General features: G+C 36.2%; 2 protein-coding genes across 4 annotated transcripts; one reads left to right on the plus strand and one right to left on the minus strand.

The window, feature by feature from the left end:
- Positions 1-1,167: 1,167 nt before the first annotated feature.
- Positions 1,168-8,760, plus strand: pkz (protein kinase containing Z-DNA binding domains). 3 transcript variants are annotated; one of them, XM_056761466.1, is made up of 11 exons: positions 1,169-2,172; positions 2,259-2,294; positions 2,399-2,518; positions 2,624-2,737; positions 2,822-2,926; positions 3,016-3,078; positions 5,431-5,611; positions 5,695-5,835; positions 8,076-8,177; positions 8,290-8,352; positions 8,431-8,760. In XM_056761466.1, the coding sequence occupies exons 1-11, from the start codon at positions 1,739-1,741 to the stop codon at positions 8,551-8,553; spliced, it is 1,482 nt and encodes a 493-aa protein (XP_056617444.1). In that variant the 5' UTR covers positions 1,169-1,738; the 3' UTR covers positions 8,554-8,760. The 3 variants fall into 3 exon arrangements, with proteins under 3 accessions (XP_056617446.1, XP_056617444.1, XP_056617445.1); XM_056761467.1 differs by having other exon boundaries at positions 1,170-2,172; positions 5,434-5,611; XM_056761468.1 differs by lacking the exon at positions 8,076-8,177 and having other exon boundaries at positions 1,168-2,172.
- A 1,726-nt stretch (positions 8,761-10,486) lies between these two features.
- On the minus strand, positions 10,487-17,937 carry gpr137ba (G protein-coupled receptor 137Ba). The gene is made up of 7 exons (XM_056761443.1): positions 17,413-17,937; positions 15,085-15,134; positions 13,586-13,808; positions 12,516-12,665; positions 12,310-12,438; positions 11,874-11,995; positions 10,487-11,733 (listed from the first exon to the last, which is right to left on the minus strand). Exons 1-7 carry the CDS (start codon positions 17,779-17,781, stop codon positions 11,643-11,645), a joined length of 1,134 nt encoding a protein of 377 aa, XP_056617421.1. The 5' UTR covers positions 17,782-17,937; the 3' UTR covers positions 10,487-11,642.
- Between the last annotated feature and the right edge of the window lie 3,053 nt (positions 17,938-20,990).

Raw genomic sequence — 20,990 nt, forward strand, 5'->3', positions numbered from 1 at the left:
ATGAAGGCGGAGCTTGTGCTGTATGACAGCGGCCTGTAGAGGGCGTCGTTGTCACCATTAATAGGGACTTTGGCTTAGTCCTTGATATTCAAGCACAAGTATTTAATTTGGAACAATTGTAATGTTTAGTAAAATTTTGTCAAAGAAAGAGTCTATATTTATTAAGAATATTTTGTTGGTGAGCCCATTCATTAATTAACAAGTTATTTTCAGATAAGGAATTTCTAGAACATTTTCAATTGCCTGTTTCTCCCAAATAATTTCCAATAGTGGATGCTTCCAAATTCTTTTTTCTTAACCAATGAAGTAAAATCAATCTCTTTTAAAATAATAAATTAATGTTTAAAACAAATAAAAAAGTATATTTCCTCAGGCTGCTCGTCCTGACACTGATGAAACTGTTTTCTGGCATAGTACTACAATGTTTAAAAAGATATTTTAGGATTTATGAGGAATGAAATATATATTGATTGTGTGTTATTTTGAAAGGATGTGGTAGTACGTTTTATTGACCACGATCAGTCACAGAAAGGTGAATTTTATGATATTAACTTGGTTTTGTTACTTGCTAAGTTTCACATTCACAAATCTAAGTTTTAGAAAGATAGACCTCTCGTTTTTGTTTTCAGGAAGGAATTTGAAAAATACCGAATTTCAATAAAATTGTCAAAGAACAAAAATTCTGTCAAATTGTCTGTTTGTAGTTCTTTCCCTTTTTAATCTTAAGTAATTGTCTTAATTCCCCCTGGTCCTTTGTTATGTTTTGTTATTTTTTATAATTTCCATCGTATGTTTGTTCAAGCATCAATAAAAAAACTTGATTACTACGCTTTTTATTTTAAAACCTAACATTATTCATTTTCCTAAGGGTGTCAAGAAAAAAAAGTTTATAAATTACTTGATAAATAACGAAAATTGAACAACGCAAAGATAACTGATCGCAGAATAGCTCAGCAGCGGAATATGTCGAAATGATTGAGGTAGCCAATCAAATGAAAGAATCTTGCACTAGATAGCCAATGAAACGAAAGAAGGCGGGAGAAACTAGCCAATGAAACGAGAGAAGGCGGGAGGTACTAGCCAATGAAACGCAAGAAGGCGGGAGGTACTAGCCAATGAAACGAAAGAAGGCGGGAGTTACTAAGAGCAGAGAGCGCGAGGCTTTATCTCAGTTAGTGGTGTGAGGTGTCAGTAAATACTTGTGTTTCCTAATTCAGTGATTTAAACAACTGATGCCGTTTTGAATTAAAGCTCTGCTAACTTTATTCATATCTTGTGATTGAAGTTATCAATAACACTCGACAAAAAACAGAAGTCGTTTTCAGCGTCTTCTTATGAATCTAGTCGACGAAGAATGGATGCAAGTACATTTAAGTGACGAAAAAATGACTTAATAACACCTATTGTGTTACTTTCACGGAGTACAGAGGTGTAAAACAACTCATTAAATTCAGTGTTTAGCTTTCTGTTAATTCTCAGTCTTAACTAACCAAAATAAATATAACGTTACATTGTCAAGTGACTGAGATTTATTTCAGTGACGTTTTGAAACTGAGAGTCTGAGGAAACGTTAAAGGGCGGCGCGCGCGTGCTGTATATATACTTCCTGCTAAAGAATCGAAACCGAAAGTGATGACAGGCGGTATATATACGCGACAGTCAACACTAAACCCAGACCCGAGGAGGAAGATCAACAGTCTGTATTTCAACATTTAATGTCATTTGGCTTAAAGGAAAAATGTCTGAAGGTGAAATGAAAGCGAGAATCCTCGACTTCCTGAGGAGAAATGGTAAATCTACCGCGTTGAGTATTTCTAAAGATCTTAAGGTAAGCAGAGGCGAAGCAAACAAACACCTGTACGGCTTAGAGAAGTCAAAACAGGTAAAAAAAGACGACGGAACACCTCCTATCTGGGATCTAATGGAGTCGACAGATGATCCCAGACCAGTTCTGAAGCCTGACACTGTTACTGTGAGTGACATCGTTCCTTTAGAGAAAGTGAGTGAGATCTTGAGATCCGGAGGAAAAACGGGTTTAAAAGCTCATGAGATCGCCAGAGATCTGGGACTGACGAAAAAAACTGTCAATAAACATCTGCACAGTCTGCGGGACAAGGGTGAATTACAGATATCTGAGAATCACAAGTGGATAAGGAATGACCACCAAGACAGGTATGTGCTCCTGTTGTTAATGTTTATTTCAATCTAAAAAAATACACTGTATATTTCTACTTCTAATTCTTGTTCTTATTTTTCAGTGAAGCGTCTGTGGACTCCAGGGTCTCTGATTCAATGTAAGTCTACTTGTCACAAGAAAATAGTTTTCTGTTCTCCTACAAGACTTAAGAATGACGTTGACGTGAAGTAAATGTATGACACATGTTTGCATCATCTCTAGGTTGTCTCAGTGTTTCGATGTGATTAAAAAACTTGGTGAAGGAGCCTATGGTTGTGTTTATAAAACTAAACATAAATATGATGGCAAGATGTACGCTGTGAAGAAAGTCGAACTGACAGAGTAAGTTTAGAGGTCGTTTACCTGTCGTTGATGTGACTATATTTTGCTATATTTACGCTGCAATTATTAAGACTTAAAATAATATTTTGTCTGTTTTTCTTACAGCGATGCTGATGCTGAGGTCAAGGCTTTGGCCAAATTAGAACATCCAAACATTGTACGTTATACTACATGCTGGCCGAGTTCTCATAATTTGGTTTCGTGTCAAGACACATCTGAGTATGCGAGTTTCGAACTCTTTTGATTTGAACACTTGTTTGTTGTTTGCCAATAATGACATTATTTTCTCTTTCAAATTTTAAGCCAATCAGATTCTTTAATAGACTCTTCATCAGACTTCGAGGAATCCTGTTATGTAACAAGTCATGATGACACATCAGGAATGGAGAGTCTGAGTATATCATGGAAGTATGTGCTGCAGTATTATCTGATTGTAGTTTGGCTTTACTGTACAATGGTGTCGATTTGGTTTAATGCTTGTGTTTCCCTGTCCTCAGATCAGAATCTCCTGCTAAACCGTCAAAAATTCACAGTACAGAGAGTTCAGACCCTACAAATCAGTAAGGCTTATTTAATTATTTATACTTCAGCTATATGTATACTGTATATACAGTGAGGAAAATAAGTATTTGAACACCCTGCTATTTTGCATGTTCTCCCACTTAGAAATCATGGAGGGGTCTGGAATTGTCATCGTAGGTGCATGTCCACTGTGAGAGACATAATCTAAAAATAAATCCAGAAATCACAATGTATGATTTTTTTAACTATTTATTGGTATCATACAGCTGCAAATAAGTATTTGAACACCTGTCTATCAGCTAGAATTCTAACACTGACCTGTTAGTCTGCCTTTAAAATGTCCACCTCCACTCCATTTATTATCCTAAATTAGATGCATCTGTTTGAGGTGGTTAGCTGCATAAAGACACCTGTCCACCCCATACAATCAGTAAGAATCCAACTACTAACATGGCCAAGACCAAAGAGCTGTCCAAAGACACTAGAGACAAAATTGTACACCTCCACAAGGCTGGAAAGGGCTACGGGGAAATTGTCAAGCAGCTTGGTGAAAAAAGGTCCACTGTTGGAGCAATCATTAGAAAATGGAAGAAGCTAAACATGACTGTCAATCTCCCTCGGACTGGGGCTCCATGCAAGATCTCACCTCGTTGGGTCTCAATGATCCTAAGAAAGGTGAGAAATCAGCCCAGAACTACACGGGAGGAGCTGGTCGATGACCTGAAAAGAGCTGGGACCACCGTTTCCAAGGTTACTGTTGGTAATACACTAAGACGTCATGGTTTGAAATCATGCATGGCACGGAAGGTTCACCTGCTTAAACCAGCACATGTCCAGGCCCATTTTAAGATTGCCAATGACCATTTGGATGATCCAGAGGAGTCAGGGGAGAAAGTCATGTGGTCAGATGAGACCAAAATAGAACTTTTTAGTCATAATTCCACTAAACGTGTTTGGAGGAAGAAGAATGATTAGTACCAACCCAAGAACACCATCCCTACTGTGAAGCATGGGGGTGGTACCATCATGCTTTGGAGGTGTTTTTCTGCACATGGGACTGTCACGGTTCTGCCTATCTTGTTTGGCTTATTCTTGGTCTTGGGACAGAACCAGTGCAGAATTCCCTGTTTCATGTGGGGAGAGAGATTTTGGACCTTTTGGCCTTCCATACTCTCCCCGAGTCTCGTCTGTGTTTCCCGCCATTTCGTGTCATTAGCTTCCCCTTAGTGTTTCATCTGTTTCACCTGTCCCCTATTAATTATCCTGTCATTTTTTCCCTATAAGAGTCCTCGTTTCATTGTCTTGTGCGGTTCATTGCGTTTGCCATGCATTGTGAATGTGTTATGCTGTTAGATGTTCATGTTCTTGTACTCGTTCCTGTTGATGCTCTGCGAAGTTGTTGTTCCTGTTACATGTTTCCAACGTGTTTTAGTAAGTGTTAGTTTATTGTTTCAAGTCTTTGTTTTCTTAGTCTAGTTGTAGTCAGTGTCCTTCTTTATTGTTTATCCTGTTTTCCCCATTGAGGGGTTTTGTTTTGCCTGTTTTTGTCTTGTTAATTATAAATAAATTCGTGTTCAGAGGATGACCGGGGCCATGTATTGCGAGATTTTGGGGAACAACCTCCTTCCCTCAGTTAGAGCATTGAAGATGGGTCGAGGCTGGGTCTTCCAACATGACAATGACCCGAAGCAAACAGCCAGGATAACCAAGGAGTGGCGCTGTAAGAAGCATATCAAGGTTCTGGCGTGGCCTTGCCAGTCTCCAGACCTAAAGCCAATAGAGAACCTTTGGAGGGAGCTCAAACTCCGTGTTTCTCAGCGACAGGCTAGAAACCTGACTGATCTAGAGAAGATCTGTGTGGAGGAGTGGGCCAAAATCCCTCCTGCAGTGTGTGCAAACCTGATGAAAAACTACAGGAAACGTTTGACCTCTGTAATTGCAAACAAAGGCTACTGTACCAAATATTAACATTGATTTTCTCAGGTGTTCAAATACTTATTTGCAGCTGTATCATACAAATAAAAAGTTAAAAAATCATACATTGTGATTTCTGGATTTTTTTTCTCTCGATTATGTCTCTCACAGTGGACATGCACCTACGATGACAATTTCAGACCCCTCCACGATTTCTAAGTGGGAGAACAAGCAAAATAGCAGGGTGTTCAAATACTTATTTTCCTCACTGTATTTTTCCAAATTCGGGAGAAATTTGTCACTAGTTCACAGAATGAAGCAGATATGGTAATTTTACTCATTCGTATACACATTCGTGGGCATATATGATTTAGAAAAGCTTAAAATAATTCTGGTGTGAAATTTATGAATGATTTATAAATGAAATATAAAAGTTGTTTTTTTATAATAATGTAACATGTTTCATTTCGTTGGAGCAGAAAGTATTTGTTCATTCAGATGGAGTTCTGTGAAGGCGGTACACTAACAACATGGATACACAAGAGAAATATCGACGAAAAACAAAGGACCACAACAGAAATTTATCAAATATTTCATGGAATTGTCAGCGGAGTGGAATACGTTCATTCACAAAATCTTATCCACCGAGACCTGAAGGTATTCAATTTGCTCTTATATTTTAATTGCTGCATTTCTCATCTTTGTATTACCTAGTTTACTAATGTTTCATTTAATTTCAGCCTGATAACATATTGTTTGGCGCTGAAGGCAAAGTGAAAATTGGAGATTTTGGTCTGGCAGCTACCCTGACAAATCCCAACGGTGCTGCTATATACAGAACAAAAGGAAGAGGAACAGCGTCGTATATGAGTCCTGAACAGGTACATTTACAGTCAGTTACTTGAGTTTACAAGAAGTAAAATATTGACAGTAGGGATGGGCGATATTCCAGTAGACACGATTAACCGGTAGAAATTTGTCAACTGATAGAGATTTTGGACTGTCGTCTCTATCGCGGTAGAGATCACATGAAGTTGCACGTTATGTAACTAGCATACACACACTGCACATTCACTTAGACAATGGATGAAGCTGCCTGCCATTGTGTGGCAGCATCAAGTTCTCTTCCCTGTGACGTTTTATTATAAAAAAAACTTTATTTGAGTGCGTAGGGGAGTGAACACACTCGGTCTCTCTCGCGCACTGATGCTAGCAGAGTTCGGCGCCTCATAGACGGGGCAGAGCAAAAATAAAAAAAAACGAGGAAAGATACATGGTGGAGGCAGAGAAATCTGCGCGACCCAAGTCATCCAATGTGCAGGAGCATTTCACACTAAATAACAGAAAAAGTGTGTTAACTGCAAAATATGCAAAAGCGACAAGACATGGCACGGGAGCACCACGGCAATGATCCAGCACCTGAAACGCAAACATGTTGGAGTCTTTGATGACGAGGAAGGGAGTTCAACAGCAGGTTAAGTCATTACAGAATCCTACTTTTGTTCCGTTTTGAAGTGAGGAACGTAATGTCCCTGTTGCGGATGTTTACTCGTTATCCAGCTTGACAAGCATGACAAGTTAGCATTAGCTGGTTAATAACAGTAGTAAAGCAGGGCTGGTGTAGTTACTTTGCACTTTGCATTGCAAGACTAGAGACACGTTTTTATTCACTCGCCTTTTTTGGACCATTCATTTATCAATCTGTTGTCATGTATAGCTACACTGCAAAAAAAGCTTTTCTTAATTAGTAATTTATTTCTCGTTTCCAGTCCAAGTATCTAAAAAAAAATCAAGATTACTAGACAAGAAAATGAGAGAAAATTAATTGATGCTTAAAACTTCTGTTTGAAATTATATCTCATTAAGATTATTTTTCTTACCCCATTGGCAGATAATTTTGCTTGTTTAAAGCAAACAATCACTTCTTTTTTAGGTGTTTTTTTTTCAGAAAACAAGACATAATTTCTTATGCTATTTCATGTGTCTAGTAAATGTATCTTGATTTTTTTGATATTTGAACTGACAACATGACAAAACTACTAAGTTAGAAAAGCAATTTTTGCAGTGTATATTCTGTGCTTTGTCCCATATAGGTTATTATTGACAAATATATTTGTGTGTGTTGTACTTTTTAATTTAATTTTAAAGTTATTTTATAGCAATCGGTCATCTTAAGCTTTGTTAAAATGTGGTGTATAAAGGAAGCTTGCACTTACTACAATGATGATAATAATTTAATGAATAAGCTTCAAGTGAATTTGAGAGAGTGTGTGTCAGTGTGATAGTTTGTGAGTGTGTGCGTCTGCGAGTGTCTGTCTGCAGTGTAGTGTAGAGAACAAGTTCTGACATTCAAACAAATCCTGTTAAATTTTCTGATTTGTATTGTTCTTTATTTATTGTTCTGGTAACTCAGGTGGCACTTTATTAAAAAAAAAGTCTATATATTTGGCAGATGTAAAGCATACATGTGTATGTTTTTTGTGTTAGTCCATTTTTATTTTATTATTATTATAACAGCTCAGGGATGTTCAAGGAGCAACATGTTTGTGCAGTTTCTAAAGATTTTAGTTCTGTTTTTGAATAAAGGGGTTGGAAATGAATGCTTTTCTTGGTTTTTGTTTTTATCCGATTCATCGATTAATCGAAAAAATTATTTACAGATTCATCGATTATTAAAATAATCGTTAGTTGCAGCCCTAGTAAGAAGTTTTATTATTTCCGTCACACAGTATTCGAGCAATCACTAAGCAATGGTTAGCTGGCTAATCATAGCACACATCGCTTTTCAGAGCGATGAGATTTGTAAAAAATCTACGCATTTCAGAGAGGCGGAGCATATAGGACATACAAACATGCATGGTATGTAGAAAATACAGCGTATTTTATCCCCTAATCGAGTAAACACATTACTTTATATCTAAATCAAACCATATTATTAGTTTAAGCCGTGTCATTTGACCCCTTTAAATAAATTAGTTTATCGTTATGTATTGTTATTGTGATAGGAAACTGGTTCTAACGCAAAAGAAGATTTTGGCTATATCGCCCACCCCTAATTGACAGATATGTTCTTTTTGAGTTATTTCTACCAAAAATAGAGAATGTTTGATGTTTATTCTAGGGACTTCAGAGTGATTATGGTTCAAAAACAGACATATTTCCTCTTGGACTTATATGGTTTGAGATGCTATGGAAGTTGTCTACGGTCATGGAGAAATTCCGAGTCAGTACTACTCATTAACAGTAGTAGTCAGTGATAAGATTTATTTAAAAAATAACATTGTTTACATTTGTGGCTTTTCTTTTGAGTATTTATAAAACATTTTTGATTGCAGCTTTGGCCAGATTTGAGAAATACAAAATTTCCAGAAGGATTCTGTGATAGACATTCAACTGAGGTAAGAAGCTACATGTATTTTATCTTTATTTAAACATTGAGTTTCTCATCCTTTAGTTTTTATGTGTTTCTTTTACAGCATGAATTCATCAGAAAGATGCTCTCAAACGCACCGGGGGATAGACCCAGTGCCACAGAAATAAAAGAAAATCTTGACAGATTTTTCTCTATTAATCAATTTTTTTGCCAGAAAACAGTGTAAATGTTCGAATGAACTATTCAATGATCTTTTAACACATGATTCGTAATTTGGGGAGTGGTTTTGTAAAAGCTGTATGTGGATTGATAATCATGTTCTTCAGTAATATACTCTACATTATTTTAATGGATTGAGGATGCCGAACAGAAATGTATTTTACAACTTTAACACTGTAAAATTAAGACAAATAAAATAAAAAAATTAAGTAAATTGTTTGTTGTTTTTTGTCATTCAATTGGCATAGTTCTGAAAATCAGGTATAAAATACCCCAATAGGAACATACTAGTGCTGTATACTTACGAGTGCAAAAATATATCAGTGTCAGGCATTTTCTTAAGTTCACTAAAACAAAACTTACAATTATTTATGTTACTGATAGTATACTTCATTGTACTTTCATAAGCTAAAAATGTGCTTAAAGTATTAGTCAGGAAGACACACAACAAATCAGTTGAAACATAGTTAAAATGTATTCCTTTTTCACTTAAAATTAAGCTCGAAATAAAAAGTAAACTTAATATAATGAACTTAAATGGTAGAAATATTTTGATATTTTATTACTTTTTCTTACTCCCAGACATTATTTTTTTGTATGAAATCACAAAAGCTTTATTAATATTAAGATTTTGACAGATGAAAACAGAAGATCAAAAGGAAAATCATGTTGTTTGAGTTTATCTGTCTTGTATCAAGACGGCAGTACTCCAGCAGGACAGTGTTGGGTAAGTTACTCTGAAAAGTAATGAATTACTAGTTACTAATTATATATTCAAAAATGTATTTAGATTACTATACAAATTACTCTCTCCAAAAAGTATTTAATTTCTCATTACTAATTACTTTGTATGTCTTACATCAAACTTAATTAGAATTGATTCAAGGATAGACATGAAACGGCTTATTTACTGCATTCAAATAATTCATAAATAACCGCATAAATAATTATTATTAACCAACCAAAGTATACAAATGTGTTAGACTAAAAAGTTAGACTTATAATTTTGATATAATTTCCACTATTGAATATATTACCCTATTGAGTTTAGTTTAATTAAATAAGTAACTGTTACTAATTACAGAAAAATAAGAGTAATCCCTTACTTTACTTTTCAAGGGAAATGTAATTAAATGACAGTAACTAATTACACCAAACACTGAGGGCAGTACAGACTGATTCAGTCATTTCTATAGTATCAGTGTTGATGTGAGTAGTACTCGTGTTCATCCATCAGGTGTCACTGTTATACCACAGTCATGTGTTCCACTTGTACACTCACAATATTTGTTTGAGTTTACACACACTCACACACACACACGATTTATAGAAATATGTATATAATTTAATGCATAAACAGTGGCTTGTTGGCTTGCTTCTGCACTACAAGCGTCTACAAGTAATTGTGGGAAATCAAATTAAAACGCATGTCATTTCTTATTAATTTAACATTTAGAAAAAAAATGTAGATAAGCAACTGCTGGTTTTTTTATTTATTTATTTTTATTTGTGACAGTGATGAAGGGGTCTGTTTGACAAGAGTGTAAGTAAATGATGGCATGAGTATAAGAAAGCACAAAAAAATCTTGCACTGTTCATGTATTAACAAGTGAAGATGTGTGATCTGTGTTTGTCTGTTTTATGTTTTTCGAATATTTACTAAATATTCAAATCAGGTTTATTTGTATAGAGCTTTTCACAGTTTGCACTATTGCAAAGCAGCTTTACAAGGACACAATATTACACATCATACACAAACAAATAAAATTTAGGAATCATATTATAGTCTGCAGTGCAGTATATGTGTAGCGTCTCAGTATATAAAAAGTTGAATAGAGAAACACACAGTGTTGTTCTGGTGAATGAATAGAGGCATAGAACCGAACAAAACTCTTATTATACAGGAGGAGAAAATACAGTCAGTCTAAAGACAACTAACACATTATTGCCATTCTTTATTCTACATATTCTTATAAAATCACAATAACAATTGGTACACTTTACCAATAACAACTATAAAATCTTACTGAAAATTTCTAATAGAATTGGTCATAAAAATCTTATTTATTTCATCATGATTATTCCTGAAAAAAGAAGAACAAAAGAAGGTAATATGATAAATCTATTCAAAACTGCTGTCTGGGTCACTTGACCAAAGGTTTCATTCAATCACTTGGACAAGTTCAATTCATCTCAATAAATATGTTGTGATTCCAAGAGATTTTTTTATTAATGTAGAAACAAAGTGACGTTTACCACACGAGGGCAAAGGCTTAAAAGAGACACAAACTGTACAGACAAACAATACAAATGTACTTATCAAAATAATGGACAACAATCCATTATATTGTCTTAAAAACTTATTTCCATCAATGCATTATATTGCATCAGTCTGGAGAAACCTCAACCTCTCAAAGATACAGAAAGTTTTGTGTGAATATCACGTGTTCACAGTTTTGACCAAATTAAAATTTAGTTAATTTCTCAAACAGAATAAAACCAAAGTTTCACAGAGTGTCATGTTAGTATTATTATCTGACAATAATTCACATTCTAATTCATGTACTGTATCTTAAGACATCCGGTCAAAGTGTTTGTTCAGAATGATTCTAGCTTTGTAGGTCTGTGAAGAGCGGTACGGATACAGAAGTCATCGTATGTCTTTCTTCAGTGAAACAGAACAGAAGATATTTTGAGAAATGTCTCTGTGGTTTTGTGTTCATACGATGGAAGTCACTGGAGTTCAGTGTTTATTAACATTCTTCAAAATATCTTCTTTTGTGTTTTGAAGAAGAAAGAAATCTACAAACATTTGAAATAGCATGACAATGAATAAATGATGAATCACTTTTCATTTTTGTGTGAACTATCCCATTGATGTCTATGTGACCTCATAAAAGTATGGGTATTAAAATCTTACATCAAAATGTTTGTAATTCTGAAAAATGTATTTTTAGGTCCAGACCTCTAATTTTGTGTTCTCTTGAGATATCTTCAGAAATATTGCTGACGTTCATAGTACATACAATTACCCATCACAGTGTGGGTTTGTGCAAAATAAGCAGATTATTCATTGGGAATGCTTCAGGATGGATGTTAATCCTCTGCTTCTACATGAGAGGCGCTCTCAGTGTCAGTGGGGAACCTGCTGCTTTGACTGCCCCACTCATAACCATCAGACATAAAACTGATTAAAAAAAAAAGAGAGAAACATTATACAAGTGCCACACTGTTTACTGGAAATCACACAGATTACCTTTAAAGAATCCCAAAATAATCTGAAACACATTTCACATTTACTCCTTGATTTTGAAACATAATTCATACCTGTTTTGCATGTTTTGTGGTATTATACTCCACGCCAGATCATCATCGCTGTCGTAACGCCGCGGGTTGTCAAAGAAATACGCTCTGGATGAGAACATGCGTCCATGGATTACGGATCCATTCTAGCAGCCAATGAGAAAGAAGAACAGAGGTGAGAGGCGGTGCTTGAAAACAGCAACCGTGAGCATAGTATGTTTACATTAAAATGTAATTTTCATTGCCCTCATGTCACTTTTAGTCTTCAGTCTTTATATATTCATTTTTATAATCTTTAAAAGAATGTAAAATGAATGGACTCAACGTTTCTTCAGTGTATTACAATATGTTTGACGTATAGATTCTTTACAAGCTTCTGAGGAACCACAAAATGACAGCATTAACATATACATTTTTTAAGTGTGATTTGTTTACATATGATGTGTTAAGCGTCTCGTACCCTGTCCTGAGCCGGCTTACGCACTCTGAAAAAGAAGACCACCAGAGAGGTGGGCAACAGCTCCCAGACAAACAGGACCACCCCAAACACCACATATCCAGCGTCGCCCAACGTCAACCTCAGATCGGCCTTTGAAGCAAAATAAAGCAGCGTCACCACAGATGGTTTTATTTGACAGTAGTTTCTCCGGAAACAAAAGCAACTACCTGATCGGACACGTTGTACCAGTCATAGTCAAATGAGTTGATGCTTTGAACGTTGGCCAGCGCGAGCACCACTAGATTATAACACGCGCGAGACGCGTACAGCAGAATCACAGTCGCTCCGATCACAGTCACCTGACACACAGATGTTCCCTGTGCACAACACACACAACACCGTAATACAACACTACACACATTCACTGCACACTGAACATTTATCAACATTTAAATCACTCAAAAGTTTAAAGGAAAAATGAATGTCGATCGTAGAGGTCAAATAATCTGGATTTTTATCAATTTGATGAGAAATGTTTGAGTTGATATTGAGATCTTTAATAATATTGACTTTTAATTGCAGGCGAGACAAATCTGAGCTCAGTTTGACCTTGTTGATTACTCTTCTCAAACTCTCATGACAGACACATTTCTGACACTTCTGACTCAGGAGAAATATCTACACTCTTCAAAATAAAGGTGCCTAAAATGTTGTTCACAGCGATCCCATAGCAGAACTATTTTTGGTTCCAAAAAGAACAATTCAGTCTAAGGTTCTTTAAAGAATCTTCTCTTTCTTACCTTTTTATATTCCAAAAAAACTTTTTTGAGACAGAGTGTAAGACACACATGAGGCATAGACATTTGTTCACGTGAGGTTTTCAAACTTATACGATCATAATGTTTAACGATTATTTGTAATTCATCTTTGCAGTATTTATGTGTTTACATGTTAGTTTTATTTTAATCTTGCTTTAAAAAAGTTTCTATGATATTTGGGTTGAGGTGTAGGTTTAGGGGATAAAATATACAGTTTGTATAGTATAAAAGCAGAGATCATACACAAGACATGTGTTCGTGCACTTACGAAAATTAACCATTTTTTTTGGTGGAACGACCGTAGTAACCATGATTTTTGGTGCATTGATAACTTAGGCCAAAACCATGGTTTTACTACAGTAACATGGATTCAAAACATGGTTATTTTGTAATAGCCATTGTTTTATTACAGTAACCATAGTGTTTTATTGTAGTAAAACCATGGTAAATGTTCGTAAGGGTGTTTGTGTGTGTTTTACCTTGGACTCCAGGTAGATGTTAGCCAGAGACATCTTGGCGATCTTGTAGAGAGACAGTGACAGTGTGATGGCACAGAGGACGAAGAGCGAGTCATTGATGGCCACACGCACCAGAACGATGATCTCTCGGTCTGTCTGTGTCATCTTCACCAGCAGTGCACACGTCAAGTTCACCAGTAAGAAGATCAGACTGATGGACAGTGAGAGCAGGTACAGAGGACACCTGACGTCACATCACAAACACACACTCAATTCACCTTCACAAACATATCTGGAGGAAATATTTGTGTAAAATGAGCTTTTATTTCCCCCTCAGTTTGAATGAAATTGGAAAAATATGAGACCTATGCTAACAATAGAGAAAAAAAACACTAAACTTGGTTAAAGTATTAACTCCCTTTACATTATCCATCTTATTACACGGGTAATTGCAACAAGAGAAAAAAAATGGACAAGAAATCTAAATTTTAAATATTTTGTTAGCTCACCATGCAAAAATTGACTTTCTGACTAAGTATTTCCAGTACAAATGTAAAATAATTCTTGAATCAAGATGCATTTCCTTGATGAGCAAAACGTCCTCAGAAAGTAAGTCTTGTTTCCATCCATCCATCCGTCCATTTTCTACCGCTTTTCTGAACTACCTCGGGTCACGGGGAGCCTGCACCTATCTCAGGAGTCATCGGGCATCAAGGCAGGATACACCCTGGATGGAGTGCCAACCCATCGCAGGGCACACACACTCACTCATTCACTCACACACTCACACCCTACGGACAATTTTTCCAGAGATGCCAATCAACCTACCATGCATGTCTTTGGACCAGGGGAGGAAACCGGAGTACCCGGAGGAAACCCCCGAGGCACGGGGAGAACATGCAAACTCCACACACACAAGTCGGAAGCGGGAATCGAACTCCCAACCCTTGGAGGTGTGAGGCGATCGTGCTAACCACTAAGCCACCGTGCCCCCCCTTAAGTCTTGTTTTTAGAACAATAATATATGAAATATCAGTGAATTTGTAATTAAAACGAGCAAAAAAATCTGACAATGGGGTAAGAAAAATAATCTTGAATTTAGTGAGTAAGAAAATGGTAAACCTTGATTCAAGATTATTTTCTTACCTCATTGTTTTAAGTACAAATCCACTGAAAGTTCATGTCTTCAGTTTTACGGTAAGAATTGACGTTCAAATGTCACAAAAAGGCAGTTTGGTTTAAACATTTGTAAATATAATGTCATGTTTGGTATTAAAAGATATATTTACATTTAATTTGTCAAAATAAAAACAGTCAAAATCATTTGGTGCATCTGGGTTACCGTGTGTTATTAGTTTTGAGAAGTTGTTATCTGGGAATAACGAACCTGCTAATGTCGCGACTGGCCAATCAGAATCAAGCATTCCAACCAGCCGTGTAATAAGTTATTACAACTGGTCTTTATGGTAAACCATGACCTACAACTATAAACAATAATTGAACAGTTTTCAGAGGGTTACCTGTACTTCTGAAGTTCTGGTGAGTATTTCGACTTTGCTTTAAAAATCACCTGTAACAGAAGACAAACAGCAGGGGAGTGTGAATATCACATCACATCTCACGATGTCTGAACCAAGAATAACAAATATGAGCACACAACTTCAATCAGTTCTCACACTGACGCTCTTTATGTAATCTCATTTGAAACAAAATAACAGCACATCACATGTCAAGAAAGCTGATCTGGGATCTGAAGTCTGAAGAGTCTGATAACACATTTGATTGATGTTGCATTAGATAACAAGATATTCAAACAAGTGACACATGTGCGATTCTTCACTTCACTGACATTCAAGCTGATGTAAAAATGATTTTTGGTTGATGTTTAAAGTCCCAGTGAAATAAAAAATGACAATTTCTTTTTCTTCATGAAATATAATTAAAAATAGTTAAAATCTGAAAATGCACTTCCGTGCATTTTAAATGACGTATGTTAGACGGCTTGGGCGGAGCATCCGTTAACTCCGCCCCTTCATTACAAAATGCAACAGCTGACTTTTTTGCATCCTATCAATTCGTAGTAAAAAACGCAAGCCACGCCCACACATTGTCTTTGTAATTCCTGTTCACTCGGAAATGCGTCAGGATGCGGTAGTAAAAAAAAGATCACGACTTCCGGGTTCACAGGGTTTTCAAAGTCATGAACTGTGGACACTAATGTTAGTTTAAACATCCACAGTCTCCAAATACTTTAAATCTTCGTGTCTCATTTTCCTACGAAGAGCATTGACTGAGACATGTTTCATTTCATAAATGCACGTGGTTTCAGTTCTGGTTTGTTTCTCAGATGTATGATTCATTTGCATTTCTAGCGTCAATAACAAGAATAAAACAGGAAGAACTGTTCTGCATCTGAGGACGTGAGCTGCGTTTTTTGCAAATCTTTGGTGAAACGGTGTGATTGACAGCGATGTATAAGCTGAAGTTAATGAAGATCTGTAATCAGGTGCCGAAAGAGTTTAACATGGCTGTTGTTTTCATTCTTCTGTTTCATTACAACATCAAAACAAATCATCATCTGATTGCCAATGTACTGACACTTCTGTAAATGCTGTTTCTGGTTTTGCAACCCACATGAAGAAATACTGTGACAAACTTTAGTAGACTGCAGTAAGTATATAGTCATTTAATAGTGAATTGTACTCAATTAGATTTGTTGTCTTTTTTCTTCTTTTTATTTCTTTTTTTCTCAGTTCTATTTTCCTCTTTAGGCTTCAGCCTGGGCGCTGTTTTTAAAGAGTATTCTTTTAAAGAATAACATGAGATCATGAAAATGACATTTCTTCCAGTGTGTAATGTAGCCGTGTGTTTGAATGTAAGTAGTCTGCCAAGTTGTAAATCCGAAGGTGAATGAATAACAAAGTTATTGTCCTGGAAAAAAGGGAGTCGACCCTGAATCACGCAAACGAGTCGTCACTACTCCGATTCGCGGATTTACGTCACTACATATAGTCCCCGCCTACGTTTTACTAGGACTGCCCGCGAAAACTTCGCTCTTCTCGCGGTAGATCAATCACAGCAGACTAGACCATCTGACCAATCGCAGTAGACTAGGCTAGCGGGAAGGAGTGGATTAGACACATAAATCACGGAATGAGTCATTTGAGAGTCAGTCAAGAAGTAAGGAAAGAAAAACTGACTATTTTTACGAAATAATAGTGTTTTTACACCTTCTATGTACATAAACCTGTAGTTGTACACTCCATAATAGGACCTTAAAAATCCCTAGTTTTGTACTCATTTAATGTGCTTTATAAATAAATTAAACTTGATAGTTAATTGTATTAAATCGTTCAACATTTGCATGTAAAAATAGCAGATACCATAGTAAATGATCAAAAACATGGTATTATCGTGGTGTATTCAAACAGCTGCTAAATGCACAATGATTTTCATGTGGTACTCAAAAGGATAGAACTCCCAAAATAGAATATCTTCATTTATTCAGTCTCATGTCAAACCTGTATGAGTTTCTTCTTCAGAACACGAGAAGATATTTTGAAGAATGTTGATCATCAAACAACACCGAACTCCATTGACTTCCATTGTATGAACACAAAACCACAGACACATTTCTCAAAATATCTTCTTTTGTGTTGCACTGAAGAAAGACTCGCATACAGATATACAATCACACAAGAGAGAATAAATGATGACAGAATTGTGATTTTCAGGTGAACTATCTCCTCAATAAGATAGAATTCCACATGCACTTGCCATAAAGTTCTTTTACAGTCCTCGGCTTTAACTGTGAGGTGCAAAGGACGCTTGTGTTATTGTGTTCTCACCTGTGCGAAGTAAAGATTCATGAGACTCAGTGTGAAGAACTGAAGACACACCGGGAAGCAGTAGAGCAGCCAGAAGGAGACGGGACCCAGCGTGTTAGCCGTCACACAGTCTCTGAAATAAAAGGAGAAGAGGAGGACACGCAGCGCTGCCCACAGCAGACACAAGAACAGAAACACCGTCTGATAACTGAAGCGCTTGTGTCCGTATCTCAGCACCAGCCAGAGCTGAGCGTACACGAAAGCAAAGAGCAGCGAGTAGAAGCCGGTGTACGCCACCGTCAGACCCAGCTTGACGTAAGGTGGCACGGCCGGGCTGAGGGTGGGCAGAGGCGGCAGAGAATCGTTCCTCTCCTGTACGGATGCCTCCATGGATCACCTGCCGGCCCTGGAGGAGGATGTCTAGAAGGTCTGCAGCTCTCCGCTCAGTCGAGGGAGGGAGTGAAAGAGCAGACGGGTGGGCAGATGTGGGAGGGAGAGGAAAGCAGAGCGAGCCACACTTCCTCCTGTGATGGTTGAGCACATGATTTGAGGGAGTGTTGTGCAGCGGGCAGTGAAAGCGGAGGGGAGGGAGGACGGCCCTGTGACGCCGTGTTGACGTACACTACTGTATGTTTAACCCTGTACTGTAGTTTTCTCACGAGACGCACGCCCTTTCTCTCTGTTCCCACATTTCAGCACTTTTTCATTCTCTTTCTCATCTCTGCAAAAGAAGAGATTTCAATATGTTTCATTTCATTTTACTTTTCTTTTGTGTGTTTTATGTGTTTGTTTCTTTTACATGAACAGGTGCAATACTGCACTGTCAAACTATGCTGTAGTTTTGCAGCAGGTTGGCCGGTAACTTACTGTAGATTTCATTCAAACTTCTTTTCTATTAGTACTGTTTTCAGTTTGATTAAACCTTACTTTAATGAAAATTAAACACGTTGACTTTAGAGATGAAATACGATCAAGAAGAGACGGTTCTCATTATTGGCATCAGCAACACAGCAAAAAGGACATTCTTTTTAAGGATTTTTGTCTTATTTTATGTAAATAAACGTCTTAAATTACGATACATTTACATAACAAGAAAAGTGACCTTAGATTTTTAGTCTTGTTTTATGAAAGAAAATGCAAGAAATAGGTATAGTTAATGTTTCGAAAACAAATTGTAAATGAAACAGTATGTTACAGGCAAACCTTCCGCAAAACTACAGCAAAGTTTTACAGTGATGTGTAAAGTGTTGTAGTATGCAGTGCTTTACAATAAATACATAAACTTGAGTCAGTTCAATTCAGTAAAGGCTTTTTGTTGTTTGCTCTGCACAAGAAATATACGTCTTTAAAGAATCAACCCTGTAAATCTTCACATAAACAAATCACAAATCTGTTTGTCTTTTATATAAACAGTGCATGTGAATTGATTTGTGCGTTTGGTTTAAGACATCAATGATGTTAAATGGAGAGCCAATGGAAACTTTTGCTTAAGGATCGTCTGCGTCTCAGATAATACTCATGAGAGTCACAAATGTGTGTGTCATGAGAGTTGATGTCAACGATGTGTCAAACTAAGCTCAGATTTGTTATTAAATATTTCAATATTATAAAAGATCTCAATATCAACTCAACAAATTCTCATCACATTTACTCAAATCCAGATTATTTGACTTCTCAAACTTCCAGACTCTTCATGTGTTTCAACAATTTCACTCTCATCATTTGATTCTCTATTTATTTCTACCTAACAATTTAAGGAGAAATATATGAAACCATAATGAAACGCAACTGGGACCTCCATCAAATCTCACGAAAGAGCAACTTCTGATGAAAAAACTTCTTCCAGACTGAGTCGTCTCATATTGACGTTTGAGTTTTATGAAGCTTCTGAATGTTTCTGTCTTTTGGTTTTGCTAAAATCAAGCTGAGAATGACTGTACATTGAATTTTGGAAACGTTTGTATTCAGACTCGTGTTGGGTGGTTGAATCTTGAGTGTTCGTGTCTGTAAGTTTTGAGCTTTTCGTCTGTTCTAGATATTTATGACACTTTTTCAATATGATAAAACCACACTGGGGTCACTTCTCTTTTTCTGATCTTCTGCTTGTGACCATATTTGGGCATTTATGCCCATCACGTGGGTTCTCATTTAACATAGCAGTGGTGATGAATGTGTCCTGGATTAGAGGTCATCATAGTCCAAGACCGGTCAACTGAAATCCCTGATTATACGAGACAAATCCATCACAAGTGACATAAGGATCAGGATGTGTTTATTTATTTAAATGCATTCTGCAGCTGTTTTATGCTTTTAAATGTATGATTGTCATTCTGTGTACCAAGGTTATTTTAGTTTACTAATACTAAAACTTTTGAAACGTGTTTGTTTGTTGAAGCCAAAGCAAAGATTGACCTGAAAATTGTTGCAAAAACTAAAATTCTGTAACAATTGAAGTGTTACCTCAAAAATAAACTGAAATAAGTTTAAAGCACTAAAATACTGATAATAAACAAAAACTAAAAAATAATATGAATCTTGTATAGCAACATAGAAAATAAATCAATCATAAATTGAGAAAAGCATACCTCAAAATTGATAAAACTTAAAATAACAAAAAAAAGAAATCCTATTATTTAAACTAAATGAAACTTAACTCAAATCTGATGTCTTCAACGTGAAATCATGTAACGTCCATAAATGTGTCTAAAGATGTCCAGTGCGAAACCCATGCCCTTTTATGCCCTGTCTTGTTTTTTATTTAAATATAAAACCTAATATTTTATACATAATATATATATTTCATTCTGCCTTGTCCTCATTTTTTTCCAAAACATCTTACTGGTCCCAAAATCTGACTGTGTTATCTCTTTGTTTAAACCGGTGCATTCAAACACATGAAATAATATGGAGCATAAAGAAAATTTGCTTGTTTTAAAACAATTACACCTTTTAAAGTTTATTATGTGTTTCGAGCACGAATTTCATTTGACGGTAATACCGTGTGGTGCTGTGGTTCTATGTTTGTCCAGCAGGTGTCGCTCTCTCGTCACAGAAGATCTTTCTGTTCACAGGAGTTTCAAGCACAAACTCTCATTATTTAAATGAACACATCCAATTAGTTTCTGTTCACATTTATCACTTGACAGCGTGTTATAAAGTCACATTCTCTCTCTGTCACTGTTAGTTAACACACAGGACGATGACTTCGGGTTCATTTCTGATTATTGTTCATGTTCAAAGTCCAGTTTGTTTCATCACAGACAAAAGCATTGATGTTTGAGTAATGTGGGCGTTATGGTGCCTTTGTATTCTAAATGAACAGTTTGTGTTGTGATGGAAGTTTGTCTCATGTGTATGAATAAAGGAACACTGTGTGTTCTCCCAGCAGATGAAGGTTGGTAACGTTAAGTATCTAATGTACATTGTAAGATCTTATTCATATTCACAGATCTGTTAGTTATTAGTTTGGTTATATATAGTTTTCTTTTCTCAAGTGTAAACACATTAAATGAGGCTTTTGATATCATCACAGATAAGAGTGTACATGATTTGCACATTACCAAAGTAATACCATCACTGTCAACAAATGCAACATTTCA

The sequence above is a fragment of the Triplophysa dalaica genome, chromosome 11 (assembly GCF_015846415.1).
Source record: "Triplophysa dalaica isolate WHDGS20190420 chromosome 11, ASM1584641v1, whole genome shotgun sequence".
Lineage (NCBI taxonomy): Eukaryota > Metazoa > Chordata > Actinopteri > Cypriniformes > Nemacheilidae > Triplophysa > Triplophysa dalaica.

Bases quoted from the DNA above. Each gene is read 5' to 3' on its own strand.
- pkz (XM_056761466.1), top strand. From the start codon at position 1,739: ATGTCTGAAGGTGAAATGAAAGCGAGAATCCTCGACTTCCTGAGGAGA. The intron at 2,295-2,398 runs GTAAGTCTACTT...CATCATCTCTAG, and splicing joins TCCAGGGTCTCTGATTCAAT to GTTGTCTCAGTGTTTCGATG. The intron at 8,178-8,289 runs GTCAGTACTACT...TTTTGATTGCAG, and splicing joins CGGTCATGGAGAAATTCCGA to CTTTGGCCAGATTTGAGAAA.
- gpr137ba (XM_056761443.1), bottom strand. From the start codon at position 17,781: ATGGAGGCATCCGTACAGGAGAGGAACGATTCTCTGCCGCCTCTGCCC. The intron at 15,135-17,412 runs GTGAGAACACAA...CTTCTGTTACAG, and splicing joins TGAATCTTTACTTCGCACAG to GTGATTTTTAAAGCAAAGTC. The intron at 12,439-12,515 runs GTAGTTGCTTTT...TTTGCTTCAAAG, and splicing joins GGTACAACGTGTCCGATCAG to GCCGATCTGAGGTTGACGTT.